Source organism: Martes martes (assembly GCF_963455335.1).
Source record: "Martes martes genome assembly, chromosome: 9".
Lineage (NCBI taxonomy): Eukaryota > Metazoa > Chordata > Mammalia > Carnivora > Mustelidae > Martes > Martes martes.
Window position 1 is genome coordinate 65336018 of NC_137896.1, and position 22485 is coordinate 65358502.

At 38.3% G+C, this 22485-nt stretch overlaps 1 protein-coding gene across 1 annotated transcript in view; it reads right to left on the minus strand.

Moving 5' to 3' along the window:
• Positions 1–22485, minus strand: part of TMEM131 (transmembrane protein 131) — a 229654-nt gene that overhangs the window by 132712 nt on the left and 74457 nt on the right. Inside the window, exons 3-4 of the mRNA XM_080813933.1 lie at positions 19638–19678; positions 39–107 (exon numbers count right to left, since the gene is read on the minus strand). Coding sequence (XP_080670059.1) covers positions 39–107; positions 19638–19678 — 110 coding nt within the window. The remainder of the gene's footprint in view (positions 1–38; positions 108–19637; positions 19679–22485) is intronic.

Consider the following 22485-nt stretch of genomic DNA (forward strand, 5'->3'; position numbering starts at 1 on the left):
TTTAATGGGAACCTGTGGTCTGAAAATTTTAAACTTACTGTTCATGGAAATCCAGCATTGGTGGCTCAAATCGTATAGGTCTGCAATTACCCCGGTACAGAGATATACTGTAAGTAAAAAGAAGAGCATAAGAAACAATTCTTTAAAAAATATGAATATCCCAAAACTGAAGTCAGACACTTGAGTTTTGTCACAACAAACTATCTTTAAGGAAAGTGTAGTCTAATGTTCTGTTGGGAATGTGCATTTTCTTAGTAAAGGAAATGAATAAATATGTATTTTTAAAAATGAAAAAAAAAAAGGAAAGTATTTTTCCTATTCGAAGGCACGTGAAAACAGAAAATGCTCAGGTAGACTCAACGTTGAAATTTATGTGGTTGAAATACTTGATAACAATATATATCTTAATATGTTCACTTATATTTTTTGATACATGCACCATGAACAATAAACAGTCAACACAACTACACATACTTGGCAGACAATATAGTATACAGACAAAAACTACAATGACATTTTAACTACAGTGGCAAAGGAAAGAAACAAAAATGAATTTGGGGATAGAAACTTTTAAGAACTGAAATATCTTTTCCATCTGAGAGTTTAGAACATACTGATCTATTTAAGTATCACTTCTCACCATCCCACTTGATACTAGAACTTCTCACTAAAACCAATTTCTGAACAGCAAGCCTCCTAGTCATCACCATAACCTAACAATGATGTGATACAGAAATGACATGGGGGTTTGGGGGATGTCCACATACCTCAAGTCATCTGCTTAAGTATTGAGAGAGTCAGAAATTCAGTAAGCCACTTAAGTTTCTAAATAGTAGACGTTTATCTTTCTGTTGTATTTTAAGAAATGATGTTACAGCAAAACCATTCTGTAAAACTTTATTTCCATCAACACAATTCAGAACACAAGCTTCGAATGATATAGTAATTTTTATTCAGGAAATACAGGACATATATTAGAAATAGACAAAGACATTCAGAATATGTAGGAAATTTAGCTTTAACTCAGTTCTTTAAATAATTTAGACTATTTAAAGATTAAACGGTCTGAGTAGTAGAATCGAAGCACTAAAAGTAATGAAGTCTTAAGGTGTTTTTAGCTTGAAATCCCTCACATACGCTAAGCAGAAAAAAGGAAAAACACAAGAAAGGAGGAAAACAGCAAATGTAAGACTACTTTACCAAAGCACAATCTAAAGACACTGGGACAAAGGCGGCACAGTTCCCCCCAAGATAGGAGCCACATGCAGCAAGAGAACAAAATCTATTCCCTCTTGATTTCTGCTCTTCTTAGGCATGATCTAACAAGGACACTTTCTGGCATCTTTAAAATAAGAGATGCCCATCAGTTCATTCGTTTCAAGGGTATGAAACTCAAACAAAATCTTAATCCAATCAAGAAGGAAAAGTATAATGCATGAAGTGAGTGCATGTAAGTCATTAATTCATATATATATAAACACTGACTCTATTAGATGCTAGAGATAAAAAGAAGATTAAGATACTGTTTGTTTGTTTGTTTGTTTCACAGAAATGAGCATCTATTCCCCAAGTTGCACATGGAAATGTCTAAAGTAGCCAGGAAAGGTAAGAAAAAAAACAAGTCATATACATTGTGTTGATTCAACACAAATCAATGAACGCGAGGGGGGCTGTCTAGTGGCTGGGGCTATGGAAACAAAGCAAAGAGCCTGTTCTCATTGCACTAACATCCAGTAGGGGTGACAAAAGTAGAACATAATAGGTAATATGGGGCAAATAAAAACAAACCAAGCACAGTAAGAACAGAGAAGGTCTTTCTGAGGAGGGATGTTGGAGCCGAGACCTGAATGGCGGAAATCTGGGGGAAGAAAGGAGATCTACTTGGCATGCCGTGGAACAAGAGGGCTGAGGTGGCCAGAGTGACAGGAGGGAAGGGGAAGGAAGGGGCTGAGATCAGAGAAGTACAAAGGCCAAGTCTCCATGCAGGAATCGGGATTTTATTCTAATTGTGACAAAGAGCCTCTCTAGTGTCTTCTGCAAGGGAGAAACATGATCTGACATATCTGAAAAGGTTAATTCTGGATGCTGTGTCAAGAACAGATTGTAGGAGACCCAAAGCGGAAGCAGGAAGTCTGCAGAAGTCCAGACAAGAGGTGATGGCAGCAGTGGTCTAGGGAGGATTACAAGGTAAGGTGGGGAGAAGTGGCTCTTTTCTGAATATATTTGGGAAGCTAAAGGAAACAGGTCATGCTGATGGATTGATTTTGGAATGTGAGAGAAAGGAGAGAAATCAAGGATGACTTAATTCTAAAATTTTGGCCTGAGAAACTGGAGAGAGTCATGACCTGGGAAGAGTAGGTTAGAGATAGGAAGGATAGATGGGTTAGATGTTCAAGAGTATTTATTGTTTCAGACATTTAAATTTGAGATGTCTTGAATTTGAGATGAGATGTCAAGTATGCACCTGGATACACAAGGTTATTGCTTTCTATTAAAAAGTTACTGATTTTTGTATGCTGATCTTATAGCCCAAGTCACTTTGGCAAGTTAATTCTAACAGTTTGTCTATAGATACTCTTAGATTTTCCCAGCACTATAAGTGCTGCCAAAAACAATCACCACCTTGGGTTACCTCTGCAGATAAATCATCTGCAAGTAACAATCACACTTCTTCCTTTTAAATTCCTAGACCTTGTTTTCATTTTTTATGCCTCGTGTGGGCTAAGATCTACCAAAAAATACTCCACAGAAGCCGTGTCCAAAAATTTTTCTTTACAGATTTCTCACAAAATATGATAGAAGGACCAATGCATTAAAGAAGATTCCCTCATAAATAAATGTGTATTTTCAAAACAATAGCAAATTTATGTCTAAGGAACAGTTTAATATTTGAGTGGCTACAACACAAGTTGTCATAGGTATAATCTTATTAAAAAAAATTCAATAACATAGTTTTCATGTATCCACAGCTGACTGAGATGCTTGCCACTATGCCTACTTTAAAAAGGGATGGCACTGTTTAGCATTTTATTAACAGAAAGCAAATGTTTGCAAATCTTTAATGTTGAATAATAAACTGGGGCAGAAGTAATGTGAAAAGTGTACTTTACCAATTTCAAAGAAACAAATCTGAGACATTATAATAGTATATTGCATGATTTTTATCCTTTCCGGTGATTGTATTTGTTTGAAAGTCTCAAATATTTTTATTCTTATTATCCACTTGGGGACAAGGAGGTGCAAAAAGACTGTTTTCTGACTTCAAGCAAGGGAATGACTAGAAAGATAAAAGAAATCTTGTGGGCCATGGTCTATGGTGGTTGGTGGACTGTCAGGTTAAAGTTAAGCAGGTAGCTCCCCAATGAAGCAAATAAAGGCTTCTTGGAACTTTGGGAATTTTTTTAAACTAGGAAATTTTAAATGGTTTCCTAAAGGCAGTTACTATCCTAACAAAAGGTACTCTTCAGCCAATATTTCTTACAGAATGGGTTGTGGTCTACCTACAACTTAATCAGCTAGAACGCTTGTAGAAAAGCAGATTCCAGGGCCCTACCACCACAATGTGATTCCTTACATCTAGTCTGAAGTCCAGAAACCAGTGTTTCATGTACACTCCCACATTCAGGAACTACTCTTTTGCCATCTTGATCCACAATAAGCACTGCAGGCAGAAATAAGAGGGGACAAAAGTACCTTAACAAAACTTTTAAAGTCATTAATACTTTAAAATATGATTTTTATTAGAGACAGCTAAAAAAAACCATGACTTAAGAGAAATTATATAGATTATACATTTTAGCTTAAATTTGCATTTCTCTAAGGACTAATAATGTTGAACATCATTTCATTTATTTATAATCCAACTAGATATCTTCTTTTGTAAAGTGTCTATTCAAAGTTTTTATATTGGGATGTTTGTCTTACTGAGTTATATGAGTTCTTTACAGATTCTAGATATACGTCCTTTATCAAATATATGTCCTATGAATATCTTCTCCCTCTCTTTCCTATTACAAATAGTGTCTTTTGCGGAGTGATTTCATTGAGATGATGAGATAGGCTGTTGCTAACTTCAGTTCCCTTCACAAGAAGATCAATTAGCAACTATCCATGGATAAGACACTGTTGTAAAATTCCAGAACACAGGGGTGAGGGTGAAGAACCCTCCTGGACCACAGAGACCGAAAAGGACTATGCAATAGAAAGGTAAGAGGAATGGCTACACTCTGATCACATTGCCCTTCCAAGGCAGGCATAGAACCACAGTAAAAGGGTCTCCTGGGAATACAGTTTCTCCAGAGGGAAAGAGACCAAGGTGGATATCCAGCTCCCTCAGTGTAATGGGTTGCTTCCCAGAAGGCCCACTTGGGTCTTGTCACAAGGCAATCACAGGAGGAAACTGCAGGGTGAATCTGTAGGTCTTGACTACTGGAGATTATATTGGGATACAGGGGAGGATAGGATATACAGCAACCAGAACTTGATAGACCGCCCTCCTCCTTGAAACAACACCCAAGTGGAGATCTTAGCCAGTGGCTATACCCATCTGCAAAGTCAAACCAGAGGCCCCGTCTGGCCAGTGATCTTGGTGGACAATTCTACATGATTTGGGTCCCCACCCAATGAGCCATACCAGCCATGAGCCTGTTCTGCAGCCTCACCTAGGCTGGGAAGCAAATTAAAAGACCTGCCTAGGGTTGAATATAACCTCCAGCTCCACCCAACCAGGAAGCCTAACGAGAACATCTGGAAGCTGTATAACTCAACCTGCACCCCTGCTTAAAATGGCACTTAGCAGAGAACTCAGCCAGTGGCTCCGCTCACCTGCAGAGCTGAGCTGGTGGCCCTGTCTGACCAGGGAGCTTGCTGGGCAGCTTTGCTAGATTCAGGTCTCCAGCCATCAAATCATAATGGTTATGGAGCCTGTTTTATGGCCCCATCCAGGCAGGGAAGCAAATTCATAGTCCTACCTGCTGAGTATAGCACGCAGTCCTGCCCAACTAAGAAGCATGAGCAGGCACTGTGGAGGGCATGTTCCAGCTATGCATGGACAGGGAAGCAAGTCAGTAGTCCTATCCAGCTGTTCCCAGCCAGTGACAACCCTGCTGACATCAGAGCTCCATTAGCATCCTTGCCCAAATAGAGACCCACTTGCCCACGACACTATCAGGGGACTCATCAAGAACCCCAAGTTAAGCTGACTAAAGAACTGTCTCTGCAAAGACACACAGACAACCAAACAAAATTTTTTAAAAAATGCATAAATGAAATGAAAAGTTCAACAAATAGAGGATTTCTATTAAATGAGTTATATATTTAATATAGAAAAACAACAACCAAATAGAAACCCTAGGGATGAAGAATATACAATGACTTGACTGAAGAATTCAATAAAGAGCTTCAGCAACAGATCTGACCAATCAGAAGAAAGAATCAATGAACTGAAAGGTTATTTGAAATTATCCAACAAGAGGAGCAAAAAGGAAACAGAATGAGAAAAAGTGAAAAAAGCATGCTGATTTATGGAATACTTTAAGAGAAACAATATATAGTTGATCCTTGGACAACGTGGGTTTGAACTGCATGGGTCCACTTACACGTGGATTTTTTACAGGATACTATTTTAAATGTATTTTCTCCTCCTTAAGGTTTTCTGAATAATATTTTTTTCTAGCTTATTTTATTGTAAGAATACAGCACATAATACATAAAACATACAACACATATGTTCTGGTCAACATTAGGCTATCAGTTAAGTTTTCAGAATGTTGAAATTATATGTGGATTTTCAAATGCATGGGGGGTTGGTACCCCTTACCCCGCTGGTTCAAGGGTCAACTATAGCTTTCAGTGTATGGATTTCAAAGTTTTTTTCATAAATTTATCCTCAAGTATATAACATCTTTAGAGGCCACTGTAAATGGAATTTTTCTGTAACATTTTACGGTTGCACTTGTAATACAGAAAAAGTTTCTGATATTCACTATATATTTTTCAATCTTACTAAATTCACTTATTCTCATAGCTCTTTGGGTATATTCTTTAGGATCGTCTATACAATCATTTTGTTGACAAACACCTTCCTTCTCTTCCTTCCCAAATGATGCCTCTTATTTCTACTTTCTGTCTTAATGTACTGACTAGCACATCCAGGACAATACTGAGTAGAAGTGATGAAACTAGACATCCTTGTCTTGCTCTCAATAGAAAGAAAGCATTCAATCTTTTACCATAAGCATCATGCTGTTTTTTTTTTTTTTGTTGTTGTTGTTGTTTTTTCCAACAGATGCTCTTTATCAGACCGAGGGAATTCTTTTCTATTCCTAGTCTGCTGAATGTTTTAAATCATTAATATATGTTGAATTCTGTCACATGTTTTCATTTCAATTTTTATAATTTCCCAAATTGTTAATGACTTCTAATTTAATTCTGCTATGTCAAAGAACATGATTCTGATTGCTGAGTGCATTGTTGAATAAATATCTATGAAGAAAAATATCTATAAGAGTAAGTTCATCGATAGTGTTGTTCAAGTCTTTTATACCTTTACTGATTTTCTGTTTGTCAGTTATTGACAGATGAGTGTTGAACTCTCCAACTACAACTGCGAATTTATAATTGTGAATTTACCTTAATTTTTATTTTTTCTTCATGCCTTTGGGAGCTCCGATACTAGGCTTATAGAGACTTAGGACTACTGTATCTTTATGATGAATTTTCTCTTTTATAATGATAAAATGTCTCTCTTTACCTCTGATAATATTCCCTGTCCTAAAGTCTAATTGGTCTGATAATGTTATTCCCCACCCCATCTTTTTACTTTTAACTTACTTGCATTTTTATACTCAAAGTGCATTTCTTCAAAATCAAATCTTGAACAACAGGGAGAAAATATTTGCAACACAGGACTACTACCTCTAATAAGAGAAACAGTTTAAAATGGAAAAAATAAATATCAAAGGTCCTATGGAAAAATATGTAGAATAAAGACAGACAACATCAAAAAATAAATATAAGCATGGCATAAAATATGTGGAAAGATATACAACCTCACTAATAACTAGAGAAAGACAAACTAAAACTATATGACAGAATTTCTGACCTATCAGAGACAAAAATTAAAAAGTATGATAATATATTCAGTAGGAAAAGTTGTAGGAAAATAGGGACTTTAATTCATTGATGAGGGTTATGCAAATTGGTGCAGTTCTTGAAAGAGAATTTGGCAACATTAACAAAACTACATATGCATTTACCTTTTGACTCACCGATCCCATGTCTAGGAATTTACCCTAACCATGTACTTTCAACAATACAAATTACATATGCACTTATCTTTTTTTTTTTTTAAGATTTTATTTATTTATTTGACAGACAGAGATCACAAGTAGGCAGAGAGGCAGACAGATAGAGAGGAGGAAGCAGGCAGGCTCCCTGCTAAGCAGAGAGCCGATGCAGGGCTCGATCCCAGGGCCCTGGGATCATGACCAGAGCCGAAGGCAGAGGCTTTAACCCACTAAGCCACCCAGGAGCCCCTGCACTTATCTTTTGACTCAGAATATCTTCCCTATGACCCTGCAATTGCACTGCTGGGTATTTACCCCAAAGATACAGATGTAGTGAAAAGAAGGGCCATCTGTACCCCAATGTTTATAGCAGCAATGGCCACGGTCGCCAAACTGTGGAAAGAACCAAGATGTCCTTCAACGGATGAATGGATAAGGAAGATGTGGTCCATATACACTATGGAGTATTATGCCTCCATCAGAAAGGACGAATACCCAACTTTTGTAGCAACATGGACAGGACTGGAAGAGATTATGCTGAGTGAAATAAGTCAAACAGAGAAAGTCAAGTATCATATGGTTTCACTTATTGGTGGAGCATAACAAATAATATAGAGGACAAGGGTAGATGGAGAGGAGAAGGGAGTTGAGGGAAATTGGAAGGGGAGGTGAACCATGAGAGACTATGGACTCTGAAAAACAACCTGAGGGTTTTGAAGGGGCGGGGTGGGAGGGTGGGGGAACCAGGTGGTGGGTATTAGGGAGGGCACAGATTGCATGGAGCACTGGGTGTGGTGAAAAAACTATGAATACTGTTACCCTGAAAATAAATAAAAAATTGGAAGGAAAAAAAAAAAAGAAATCCTATCTGTAGGAATCTACTCTGCAGATAACTTTGAAAAATATGAAAATACATATATGCAAGGCTATTCTTTGAAGCACTATTTGTAACTGCAAAATACTAGAAACAAATTGCTCATATGCAATCTACATCCAAATAATATGTATGTTGCAATCCATAAAGATACTGAGAAGGGTCTCTATAGGACTTATTTTTAAGTAGATCAAGCAAAACACAAAAAAGCCTATACTACGCTTCCTTTTGCAGAAGAAAGGGGAGGTATAAAAGAAAAATCCGTGTGTTTGACACTTTTGTAGAGTTTGACTTTTTGAATTCTACTGTTTCATATTTTAAAATGAGTCTTTAAAATGGAGGTCAAATCTTAAATGGAAACAAAGAAACAAGCAAACAAACCAGAAGCCAAAGAGCCCAGCTTTCTTCAGAATGAACATTACCACAATGCAGATGAGTGTGGAGGGGGCAGTGGAGAAAGACTGAGAATGGTGAAGAACACAACACATGTACATTTTGAGTAAAATATTACTCAAATACCATATACATTCAAACTAAACAAAATAATAAATTCTAAGCACTGTGCTTCCAACTAGTAGGTTTGTTTTCATGGTGGTAGGAGTTAACCAATCTGAAACAAATTTATTTGTATTCTAGGGTTGAGTAATTAAGTCTATATTCTGTGGATAACTGGAGCCAGATTTCTCATTGCTGGAGAATATATGGAAACAAAAAGGGGAAGGGCAGAAAGAACACTGTGGTGGTATATTAAAACTGGAGTTATCAGTAACAACTCATGGTTTTAATATACATAGATATTAAGACAGATATAAACAGATATATGTTTGTGCATACATACATACAGAAACATTTCTTCCTAACTCTAGCAAGGTCTAGAGACAATCACACCCCAGCAGTAATGATTACACACAGCATACAGATCTTAGTTTGTAAATATTCTCCACTAACATGAAGCATAAGTCTCTGAAGAAGTGGGATGTTCCTGGGCTAGGTGAGGAAAATTATGAAATACGCCTGGAACATCTTGATGTTTCAGAAAGTAAGGAAGTGTTCGAAGAATGGGGACATGTGAAAATCATAGAGAATATCCCCAAACATATTTGGTCAATTGATTTATAATGATAGTGCTAAGATAATTCAATGGGAAAAAGACAGTCCTTGCAACAAATGGTGGTGAAATGACTGGATGTCTATACCAATAAAAGTGAACTTTGACCTTTACCTTATGGTTTCCTTGCATTAGAATGTCAACAACAAACAAAAAACTGAAAGAAAGATAGAATAAAAAAAAAACAAAAAACAAAACACCAGAGCAGTAATTTCCAGGCAAGATGCACCAGTGGATGCTGTAACTAGTCAGAGTTTGATGCCAAACAGCATATTTACATGGTTTCAAAGTACTTCTTTGCAAGGTATTTATGTATTACAAATGAAAACGGTACAAACAGACATCTTGGGCCTCCCAATAATCAGATAAACTGAGCAGGACACATATTTAAGTGATATTCCTGTCAGAAATGCATAATCTAAAATGAACCACGAGAAAACCCAAACTAGGATGCTGGCCTCTACTTTTAAAATAAATGGCTTCTACTTTAAAAAAAAAAAAATGTCAAGGTCATAAAACAGACAAATCAACTGTTCCACATTAAAGCTGAGTCTAAATTAAAATTAAATATGACTGGAACCGGCCTGAGACTTGGACCAAAAATTTCTTTTCTTCTTAAAATAAAAATTATCCCTAAGGCCACCTGGGTAGCTCAGTCGGTTGAGCAGCTGCCTTTGGCTCAGGTCATGATCCCAGGGTACTGGGATCAAGTCCTGCATCAGGATCCTTGCTCAGCGGAGAGCCTGCTTCTTTCTCTCCTTCTGCTGCTCCCCCTGCTTGTGTGCTCTTTCTCTCTCTGTCATATAAATAAATAAAATCTTTAAAAAACAAAAAATAAAAATTGTCCCAATAATGGGACAGTTAACAAATTAAAGTTTATAGATTAAATAATATTATGTGTGTTAATGTTAATTTACTGATCTTGATATGTATTCTCAGCTTTTATAAAATTATGTCCCTCTTTATAAGAAATATACACTCAGGTTTTAGGAGTAAAGGAACAATATTATCTATAATTGATTCTCAAAAAATTCAGAAAAATAATTACATATACATTACAGGTATGTAGAGAAGGACAGATAGGAGAAGGTAGGGAAGAAAAAGGAAGGACAGAAGAAGTAGAGAGGGAGTTAATTAATGATAAAGTAAATGCAAAATGGTAAATAAGGAGGGACTCTAGGTCAAGGATATATGGGAATTCTCTGCACTATTTTTGCATTTTTTTCTCTGAACTAAAACTATTACAAAAAGTAAAAAAAAGTAAATATAATTTGAAAACTAAAGTATAATTCTCATAGACAGCATATGCTTGGATCTTTTTTTAAAGATTTTATTTATTTATTTGACAGACTAAGAAAGACAGCAACAGAGGGAATACAAGCAGGGGGAGTGGGAGAGGGAGAAGCAGGCTGATGCGGAGCTTGATCCCAGGTCTCTGAAATCGAGACCCAAGCTGAAGGCAGATGCTTAATGACTGAGCCACCCAGGCGCCCCAGATCTTTCTTTTTTAATACAGTCCGATAACGGTTTTGAAACTGTTTACATTTATTCTAATTTTTTATATAGTTGATTTCGGTCTACCATCTTACTATTTTTTCCATCTGCTTTTTATTCCTTTTGTCTTCTTTATCTGCCTTCCTTTAGATCAAGTATTCTTTTAGTATTTCACTTGATATCCTTGACTGCTCTATCTGTCAGGTCTCTTTGGGTTTTTTCTTTTTAAATGATTTTAATGTATCTTCCAGTATTTGTTTCATCTTTTCACAGTCTAACTCCAAATAATATCACTTTACATACATGTAAGAACTTCACAACTCAATTTTCCCTCCTCTTATCCTTTGTGCTGTCATCATACATGTAATGTATACAAGTTATCAATTTCATAAAACATTGTGATTATTTTAGGTTTTAAAGGTCAGTTATCTCAAAAAAATTTTTAATGAGAAAACATGTCTTTTATATTTTTCCACATATTTTCACCTTTTTGATGATCTTCATTATTGTGTTTAGAGCTATGTTTTCATCTGTAATGATTATTACCTTCAGAATTTAAAGGAACTGCCTTAACATTTCTTACAGAGACAGTCTGCTGGCCACATGTTCTTAGCTTTTGTCTGGAAATGTATTTGTGGAGGATATTTCTGCTGGATATAATATCCTGGGTTGACAACATTTTCTTTTGATATTTTAAAATATCAATTTGCTGATTTTGTGTTTGCACTGTCTCTGATGAAGAGCCAGCAGTCATTCCCAGCTTTTGTATCCCTACATGTAATTTATTTCTTCCTGGCTGCTTTTTGTCACTGGTTTTTAGGAACTGGAATATTATGTGATTTCATGTGGTTTTGTGTTACTTGTGCACTGGGTTTAGTGAAGTACTCCAACAGCTCTCCCCTGTCCTCCAATTCCTGGAACTTAATTACACCTGTGTTAAATTGCTTGCCATTGTACCATAGGTCACCATGGGTTTGTTTATTCTTTTCCAGTCCTTCTTTTTTCTTCCTGTGCTTCAGTTTGGGTTACTTCCATCACTATGTCTTCAATTTCACTTTTTTTTTTTTTTTAAGATTTTATTTATCCATTTGACAGAGATCACAAGTAGGCAGAGAGGTAGGCAGAGAGAGAGAGGGGGAAGCAGGCTCCCCGCTGAGCAGAGAGCCCGGACCCTGAGATCACGACCTGAGCTGAAGGCAGAGGCTTTAACCCACTGAGCCACCCAGGTGCCCCAATTTCACTTTTTCTTTTATAATGTCTACATTTTTATTAATCCCACTCAGTGAAATTTTCATTTCAGAAACTGTATTTTCTAGCTCCAGAGTTTCCATTTTGTTTTTTTTACAATGTCCATTTTTCCTTCATTATATTCATGTTTTCCTTTAAATCGATGAACATATATAATGGATGTACTGAATTCCCTGGGTGCTATTTCTATCATCTACATCATTTCTAGATGTTTCTTTTTTTTTCTTGGTTATGGGTCCATTTATTGGTTCTCTACACATTCAATAATCTTTGATATAAATAATTATTTCTATTACATTATTACTATTCTAAGTTACTTTCATTTCCATATGAATTTCAGAATTAGCTAAACTGTAGGTAATCACTACAAAAAAAAAAAGAGCCTACGGGGATTTTGATTTGGATTGCACTGAAATATACAGATCAATTTGGAGAGAACTGACACCTTAATATTGACTTTTTATCCATGAAGACAGTATTCTCCTTCCACTTATTTGGGTTTTCTTTATTTACTCTTGGTGATGTTTGGAGATTTCAGTGTACAGTCTTACACATCTTTGGTCAGACTCAACCCTAGGTTCTCTGACTGCCAAGTCTACCCAGAGTAGGCTACACCTAGGAAGCTAGGGCATATGAGGCCTGTCACTCAGCTACTGAGCACACCAGGACACAGAGCTCTCCAGGACACAGAGCTATGTAGGAAAAGGGGACTGTTCTTTTCACCAGCTGCCCACTCTAATGTCCATACTTGGAAAGGGTGGCAGGAGGGGAGACAAACATCACCTGATTGCCACCAGCCACTCAAAAGCCTCTACAGCATGGAGCCTATGGAAAATGAGATCTGCCATTGTTCTCCGGCTGCCATATCCAATTGGAATAACTGTCCCATCCCAGTGAGCTGGGGGAGATGGGAACATCTACTTGTCTGCCAAGCCCACTGAAACAGTTCTGATGCAAGGCAGAGCTGTGGAGTGATGGATGCAGTCTCTAGCTTGAATGCTATGACCTCCCACACTGTTCTTACCACGTTTATACAGATTTTGTTGAATAAATGTTTCTCAATTCATTGTAAGTCCTTTGAACTATCTTCAGATACTCTGTCTTTGCTAATTTTAATCATCCTAACAAATGTTTCTTACGGGGAGAAGTCCCCAAGCTCCTGACACCATCATTCCAAAAATCTCAATTCTGTCACACTTGTATTTAAGGTGAGAATAATGTGAGGCTTTAAAAAAATAAGTGAAGTAAACTGGCCTACTCAAAGGAGCTTACCAACATCTGCTTCTGTGGTTTAACGCAAAGTTAATCCTATCTTTACTTAAGCTCACTTCTGGTAAGTTGACTTCCTATCATCAACTTACTAGTCTTCAAGATTTATGTAAAGCAGTGCCTTTTGGCGGGGGTGGGGGGGTGGGGGTGGCGGGGCGCACGCGCGCATATCTGTCACTTCATGTGCAGCTAAAAAGCTCCAGAACTAGAAAATAAAAGTACAAACCCCAGTGAAATCTTTAAAAACAAAACAAAACAGCTTAAGGATATTCCCTTTAGCTTTTTTTTTTTTTTTTTACAGAATTTAAAACAGGTATTAGTGAAACTGTAAATATTAGCAGATTTTATCTTCCACTAAAATATTACCAAGTTTTGGATCTAACTACAATCTTCTGGATGCTTATGGCTACTATAGGCAACCGAAAGAGTTGTACTTAATAATAAGGAAACTATACAGTCAATTAGAGAATCCCAACACCATGTATTTCCCAGCCCAGTATTTTTTGGCTTATTTCCCAGGTATACCAGGAAACTTAAAGATTAGAAGAATCTGGTTCTTCTTATGAACATTAAGTGTATACACACACATATACACACATATCCTTCTTACCTAGCTGTATTTGCTAACATTTTCAGCTCTTATGAAAATAACAGTAGCAGTATTCCCAACTCAAGAGCTCTGCATTAGCTGCTTCTCTGTCTGAAATGCTCTTCCCTATGACTTTCACCAGGTAAACTTAAACGCCATTTCAGAGAAGCCTTCCTTAACATCCCATCTAAAGAACCTATGGAGTCCTGTCTATTCCAGACTACTCTCTAGCTGCATTTACTTACTTAGTGGCTTACTGTCTGTTTTCCTCGTTCGAACATGGGCTCCACACCAGGGCAGGAGTCTTAGACTATCTCGTTCATCTAGCACCGCAGTAGTTTTAAAATATGGCCACAGATTCTCTGATACTCCTCTCTTCAAGAGATGGAGCTTAATTCCCCTGGCCTTGGGGGTGACTTCTTATGAATGGAATATGGCAGAAGTGATGGTGTGTGACTGTAAGACTTAATTACAAAAGACACTGTGGCTTCCTCCTCACTTCTCTTGCATCACCTGTTCTGGGGTCACCAGCTGTCGTGATGTGGCAACATTTAAACAGCCCTATGGATAGTTCAACATGGTGAAGGAAAAAGGCCTCTTGCCAACAAGCCAAGAAAAACTAAGCCTTTTTTTTTTTTTTTAAGATTCCATTTATTTATTTGATGCACATAGAGAGATCACAAGTAGGCAGAGAGGCAGGCAGAGAGGAAGGGGGAAGCAGGCTCCCTGTTGAGCAGAGAGCCCGATGTGGGGCTCGATCCCAGGACCCCAAGATCATGACCTAAGCCGAAGGCAGAGGCTTAACCCACTGAGCCACCCAGTCGCCCCCAAAACTAAGGCTTTTTGCCAAGAGTTACATGACTGAGCCATCCTGAAGAGGATCTAGCTGGCCCAGGCCTTCAGATGTGGGTTGATACCTGAACTGCCATCTCAGGAGGGATCCTGAGCCACAACTACTTCACCGAGGTGCTTCCAAATTCCTCACTCCCAGAAACAGGAAGATGATACATGCTCGCTGTTTGAAGCCGCTAGGTTTGGGGGTAGTTTATTACAAGGTGAGAGATAACAAATACAACTACTAAGTCACCAGTTCTTACAACAAAGCCTGGCATACCCAAAGATCCCAGCAAACATTTGCTGAGTGACTGAGCAAATAAATGATCACACACCCACAACTTACATTCATTTAACATTTTAAAGTTCGCAAACTACAGTTGGCCAAATGAATCTTCTCATTTGATCCTCACAACAACCTTATATAAATACATAACCTTATTATCATCTGTAAGATATACCAGGCAGAGAAATCATCTTCCCCAGTTTGCCAATGAAAGTCGTGCTCAGAACAGTGAAGTAGCTGCTTTCCAGGCCCCACAGATGGTGAATAGAGAACTCAGGACTTCTGACTCCTCATCTTCCACCATAGGGCTCCACACTCCCAGGAAAAGTCAACCATGAAAGATGGCCTCATGTCACAAAATACTCAACGATTACTGGTATTTACTGTAATATTTTGGTGTTCAGCTCAAATAAACACTGATGGAACACTATCTGCACATCCTCTACCATTCTATCATTGTAAACAAAATATTGTCACGTAACTGATAACCATATTAAAACAAATCAGAAGGGGTGAGCCAGAACAAAGGAGAGGAATAGGAAAAGGGGATCCTGGAAAATGGTGTTTTCCATGGTTTTACTTCCCACAATTCTGAGGCCATGAAAGCAGCAGTTCATTCCCTTGCAGAGTATCCTGAAAGCCCATGGAGTCAAATCTGTCCCCAGGACTAACACAGATGATAAGGGTGGGTGGTGAGGGGGAGGAGGGAGAGGAAAAGCCCAGGGAGAAAGAATCGGTAGCCGGAGGCTAGCATCTACCATTGTACTGCTATATAATCTATTAGGTACAGAATCATTCTATTAGCTGAGCTTTTCATGTTACAAATTTCCCTGGGGCAGGTAAAGTTTCACCTAAAGAATGAGAGTTTTGATCCAAGAGATCATGTATAGGAATTTTAAGAAAGCATGGGGCAGAATCTACTGGCCTACTAATAAAGCCAGGAGGCAGGCAGCATGTGGCTTATACATCTGGGGAGCACCAACAGTGAGAAATTGATGCAGAAAAGACGAGAGAAGTTCAAAAGACAAAGTGTGCCTTCCAGCAATCTAACGCTCAGTGGACACTGGCCATGCCACAAGGGGAGACTGGTAGAGGCAGTAATCTCCAGAGGTGGACCAGGCTCTGGAATCAGAAGCCAGCCTTCACCTTAGCTATGCCTTGGGCCTTGTGGATCATCTTGATGATGCAAGTGAAAGGCATGCCTGTGTCTTATGTACCTTGATCCCTACAACACTTTATGACATCCTTTTCAAGTGTGCTTTTTTTCCCACACAGTAGGCTGTGTTTTGTCACTTTAACATCTGTGTTCTATGACCTCATCAGAAGGGATGTCTTCATTGCCCTTCAAGATGCCTAAAGGCAGGGGCTACACACACAGTCCCAGCACTGAGCAGGTACTTTCAGAAACCTCTAGGAATACTGGCTGAAAAAGAAAATCCAGGGAATACAAAAGGACTACATACTTGCTGTGCACACAGTCAGAGTGAACACAACACAGGACTGGCAATCGGAAGATGACGAATTCTAACTGAAACTGCCACTTTCACCGCAAGCATATTCCTTGGATCTAAGGGTCTCAGCTTCCTCATGTGTCAAACAAGGGGCTCAATAACACTACCTGTTAGGGTCTCCTATACTTAGAATCCTTTGAAATCATATAACTTTCACCTTAGTCAAATTTTGAGACCCAAACCCAAATGCTGACATTTTTACAGAATAGTTTTTTAAACTGAAAAAAATTATAATTTCTGTTGTGTTTATAACTACACATTTTATTTACAACTTCTGTTGTTACACAACTGCACACTTATATTTTCATTCACATTTTATTTTACATATGAAATTTTATTTAAGTTATTCTTACTTAAATGAGAGCTCTGGCAGTGTTTACTTTGTGCAGTGCTGAGCCACATGTTAAAAAAACCAGCTAAATGTGTGCAAGCTATGTTCTGATTATGTTATTGTAAGTGTGGAGGCTGTATTTGCTTTTCCATGTCATATATATGTTTTAAAATAACTTATTAAGGGTGAGTCACAAATATAGTTCTTTAGTTTAGTTTTTTGTTAGCTGATATTAGGTTCAAAATCTAAATTTAAGCCTGTATATTGTTATGGATTGAATTGTATCCCCCACCAAATTTGCATGTTGATGCCTTAACCCTCCAATATGATAGGCTTTGAGAGGTAATTAGGTTTAGAGAAGGTCACAAGAATGAGGCCTTCATGATAGCATTAGTGCCTTTAAAAGAAATGACAGGGACATCTGGGTGGCTCAGTGGGTTGGGCCTCTGCCTTCAGCTCAGGTCACGATCTCAGGGTCCTGGGATCAAGCCCCGCATCAGGCTCTCTGCTCAGCAGGGAGCCTGCTTCCTCCTCTCTCTCTGCCTGCTTCTCTGCCTACTTGTGATCTCTCTCTGTGACAAATAAATAAATAAAATCTTAAAAAAAAAAAAGGAATGACATCAGAGAGCTTGCTTCCATTCTCCCTCTTTGCCATTTGAGGATAAAAGGGAGACAGCAGCTATCTATAAGTCAAGGACAAAGCCTTCACTGGGGAGCCAATCTGCCAGCACCTTGATCTTGGACTTCTGGCCTCCAAAACTGTGAGGAAAAAAATATTGTTTAAGCCACTCAGTCTATGTGGTATTTTGTGACAGTAGCCTGAGCTAAAACATATGTTTAGTACCTAATCCAGGTTCATACCCATAGCATATGCATTCCAATTTGAACCCAGTAGTTTAATGAATTCACGATCTTGGTTTAAAAAAAAAAAAAAAAAGTGAAGTGTGATGGTTTTAAAACATATCTGTAAATCATCAAATATTCATCATTCCCCTCACCCAATTCCCCAACCCCACATCTTTCCCCCCTCCCCCATGCCTTGAATCAAGACCAACCTAAGTGACTGGTTGAACAGCAGCAGCCAACAGAGGTAACACTATATGACTTCAGAGTGAAGGTCAGAAAAACTGATACAGCTTTTACTGGCTCTCATTGGGATGTTCACTCTTGAAATCCAGCTATCATACTATGAGGGAGCCCAAACAAGTCTTTGTGAAAAGACCACACAGAAGGGCCCAAATGTAGGCATTCTAGGTGACAGCCTAGCTGAATTCCGGGTAACAAGCTAACATCAGCATGCGAGTGAACATGCCTCCAGCTCCGGAGTCTCCCCAGCTGAGGCCCCCATCACCATGGAGCACAGACAAGCTGTCTCTGCTGTGCTCTGTCTAAACTCCTGGCTTACAGTGTCTGACAGCATAATAATATGATTGCTCTATGCCAGTAAACTGGGCTAGTTTGTTAGGCAGATGTGGATCACAGATAAGTGGAACATGAGATCAGAATATAATTATGTATTGATGTAAATTCTTCATTATACTAGGAAAATAACTTAAAGCCAAATCTTGATCATGGATGAATAACATCATCTTCATAAATGTAGCCAATATAATTTCATAGCTAATTTCCTAACTGCTGGAATAAAGTAACAAGAAGGTAGCACAAGATAACAGGTGTGCTTTCTTCCAACTAGTTTAGCTCTAGAGGAGTCAGGGGGTTCTAGGGTTCTCAGATGGTCTAGCCAAGGTGGCATCAGGCTAGACATGGAGTATTCTGGAAATAATCCACCCCAGTCCCAAAAATATTTGCAAAGGGGTGGAGGGATAGAAGGGTGGCATTAGGCTTTATAATACGAGAGCGGAGAAGTCTCCATCTTAGTGTAGGCAGTGGGTGTGTCTTTTGGGTAGGGTTCATGGGTAAAGCAGGTCTCAACAGGGCATATAAAATTAAGCAGACGGACAGAACAATGAGGAAGTAGGGTCATGTTACTGCAGATCTGAGAGTGAAAAAAGCAAAACCAGTGAATACTGAAGGAGTTTCATTATTGTATTTATGAAATTGAGTTTTAATTGTCTTACTCTGAGTATGTGCTACTTCTCTCTCAGAATAAAGTTCTTTGCTGATGAAAACTGCATTTCACTAGGCCAAGGACATTCAAGGATATTTAATTCACAGCTCTCATTCTCCTTTAAATACCAGGTACGGACCCTCACTGGGTATGGAAGTTCATCAGGATAGTAACTTTCTGTTTATACTGTCTCCCTTTAAATGTGAGAAGCTACCAAAAGACCAAAGAATTTGGATGTGAGAAAGACATCTTCAAATTCACATGCATGTACCTATTTTCATAATACCTAAGGGTAAAACAACTCCCTTGTTTGTTTTCACAGAGAAGCTGTGTTCAAAAGGGGTCTCTTTCAGTGACTTAGGTTTCACAGCTCTGAGTTCCTCCCCCAGGGGCCTGCAGGCAGACACCTTATGGTAACTAAGGGCAGGAACAGTCAGTCCACAGTAGGCAGCAATAGCCAGGGGAAATAACTAGGGAGTTACAAAGCTGATCCTCCCCGGATATGATGGGGAGAAAGACTATATGATACCTCACCTGCAAATTCAGATCTCAACCTGGTTTTCCACACTTGAAATACATGATATAATGTGATTTATAACTTGACTTTTCCTCTTCACCAAAAAAGGTGGTACAAGAGAAGGACAGTATTGCTGGAATCCCCCAAAAGGAACTGAAATTATGTTAGTATCTTATTAAATACATACAATTTTATGTTATAAAATATACCTATATTCCTTACCTTTTTTGTTGATACGAACTGAGTCCAAGTGTTGTCTCAGTCTGTGAAAGGAAGAAAACAATGAAAATACTGAAACGTTTCTATTACAGACAAACAGAACAACCAAAATATACTGCAGTTTCAACTTCGATCATATACTCACTTAGATTTTCAGGTTAAACCCAATCCTTAAATCATAGGAAATGATATGTCACATTACGTAATTCAAATGAGAGAATAATTTGGGATTAAATTTTAAACACACATGCAATCACTTTGGGAGGCCAGCTGTGCCTCTCATTGCTCACTGCTTACCAACTGTGTGGCTGGTGCTGGTGTATAATGGCTCCTGCCGCCATGGAGCTCAAGGGTGTGGGGGCAGAGCCATTTTAAAACTAAAAAAATATAGGAGCACCTAGGTGGTTCAGTCGGTTAAGTGTCTACCTTCAGCTCAAATCATGATCTGAGGGTCCTGGAACTGAGCCCTGTATTGGGCTCCCTGCTCAGCAGGGAGTCTGCTTTCCCCTCTCCCTCTCCCTCTGTGCATGTGCTCTCTCGCTCTCTTAAATAAATAAAATCTTAAAAACAACCTAAATAAATATGAAAGAACTATGAAAATGTTGGAAAGGTACTGTGAAAAAGAATAGGTGATGTGTTTCAATGTATCATGAGGGAAGGCCTGCCTGAAGAGATCATATCTACACTGAACGTGATTCAGTGTAAAAAAGCTGTGTGTGGAAACAGGGCTGTGTAGTGGTGGAAAAAACAACAGGCACACAGATTCAACTTCAGAAAAGAGCCTGGACATTCAAGAAACAGACAGAAGGTCTATTTGGATGGAGCTCAGAGGGACGGGGGGAAGAAAAGTAGAAAATGAGGTTGGAGGGCTGGATGGGGGCTAGACTATGCTGAGTCCTGGTAAGAAACCATAGTAAGAAGTTTGAAATTTGATATACTCTATATGTAATACAAGGGATCTGAAGGAGTAAGAGAGACAGAGACAGACATGGTCTGATTTAATTTTAAAGACACTATTCTGGTGGCAGTGTAGAGAGGATGGAGGAGAGGAGAACAAGACAGAAAGCAAGAAATTGGTAGACAATTGAGGAAGGTAAGTTCTTAATAATGATATGTGAGAAAATGCCAAAACTCTAAGGAATACCGTCAGTGAACTTATCCCAAAAGGTTAGCTTCTAGGTGGTAATTAGAAAAAGCAGAAGAGTTGTGGCATTATTTTTCCCATTAATATATGTTATTTTGCAATGGTATTTTTGGAGACTGTATATGGAAGAAATATGACAGACGTGGGAAAATGTCCTTAGTGTTTGAAAGTGAAACCTCGGGTGACGGTGGAAGTGTCAGAATGTCTGTAATTTTCTTTAAAATGTTTCAGCAATATGACTTGCATGTGCACGGAAGTATGTGTATATATAAGCAAATATGACAAAATGTTAATAATCTATCTCAGTGGTAGGTAAATGGGTATTCATTCTTAACTCTTATTTTCTGTGCTTAAAAATATGTTTAACTTTTCATTATGAAAAAATTTTTAAAAAGAATTTATTTATTTGAGAGCCAGAGAAAGCACAAATGGGGGGAGGGGCAGCAGGAGAGGGAACCTGACACAGGGCTCAATCCTAGGACCCTGAGATCATGACCTGAGCCAAAGGCAGACACTTAGCTGAGCTTCCTGGAGCCCCCCAAATTTTTTATTGTGGGAGAAAACGTTTTCAAGTTATATATTTGATAAAGGGTTAATATATAAATATATAAAGAAGCACTAAAATTCAACTTTGCTATTGATAAATAGCAAATAAACAAACCTGACTTAAAAATGGTTAGGTGGGGGCCTGGGCAGCTTAGTAGGTTAGGTGTCTGACTCTTGATTTTGACTCAGGTCATGATCTCAGGGTCCTGAGATTGAGCCCTGCGTTGGATTCCACTCAGCATGGAGTCTGCCAGAGATTCTCTCTCTCCCTTTCTCTCTGCCCCTCCCCTGCTTGCATACTTGCTCTCTAAAATAATAAATCTTAAAAAAAGGGGGGTGGTGCAAGCCTTGATAGACATTTCTCTAAAGAAATATACAAACGGCCAATGGTCCCATGAAAAGATGTTCAACATCACTATTAGGGAAATGCAAATCAAAACTATAATAAGACACCATCTCACTCCCATCAGGATAGCTACTATCAAAAAGCCAGAAAATAACAAGTGCTGGAAAGGTTGTGGAGAAATTGCTATCCTTGTGCACTGTTAACGGGAATGTAAAACGTGGTGCTATGGTGGAAAATGGTATGGTTGTTCCTCAAAAAATTAAATATAGAATTACCACATGATCCAGCAATTCTACTTCTGGGCATATACCCAAAAGAACTGAAAGCAGAAAGCAGGGACTCAAATAAATATGTAGATATCCATGTTCATTGCAGCACGGTCCACAATAAAGTGTGGAAGTAATACAAGTGTCTACCAATGGATAAATGGACAAACAACATGTGGTTTATATGTACAACAGAGCATTATTCAGCCTTTAAAAAAAGGAAAAAAATTCTGACATATGCTACAACATGGATGAACCTTGAAGACGAAGTCTATACTAAATGAAATAAACCAGTCACAGAAAGACAAAGACTACATGATCCTATTTATATGAAGTACTTAGAATAGTCAAGCTAATAGACATAGGAAGTAGAATGGTGGTTGTTAAGGGTTAGGGTGAAGGGAATGAGGAGTTATTGTTTAATGAGTACAGAGCAGTTTCCGTTTGGGATAATGAAAAAGTTCTGAAGCTGGATGGTAGTGATGCAAAAACAAATATGAATGTATTCAGTGTCACTGAACTATATAAAATTAAAATGGTTAAAACTGT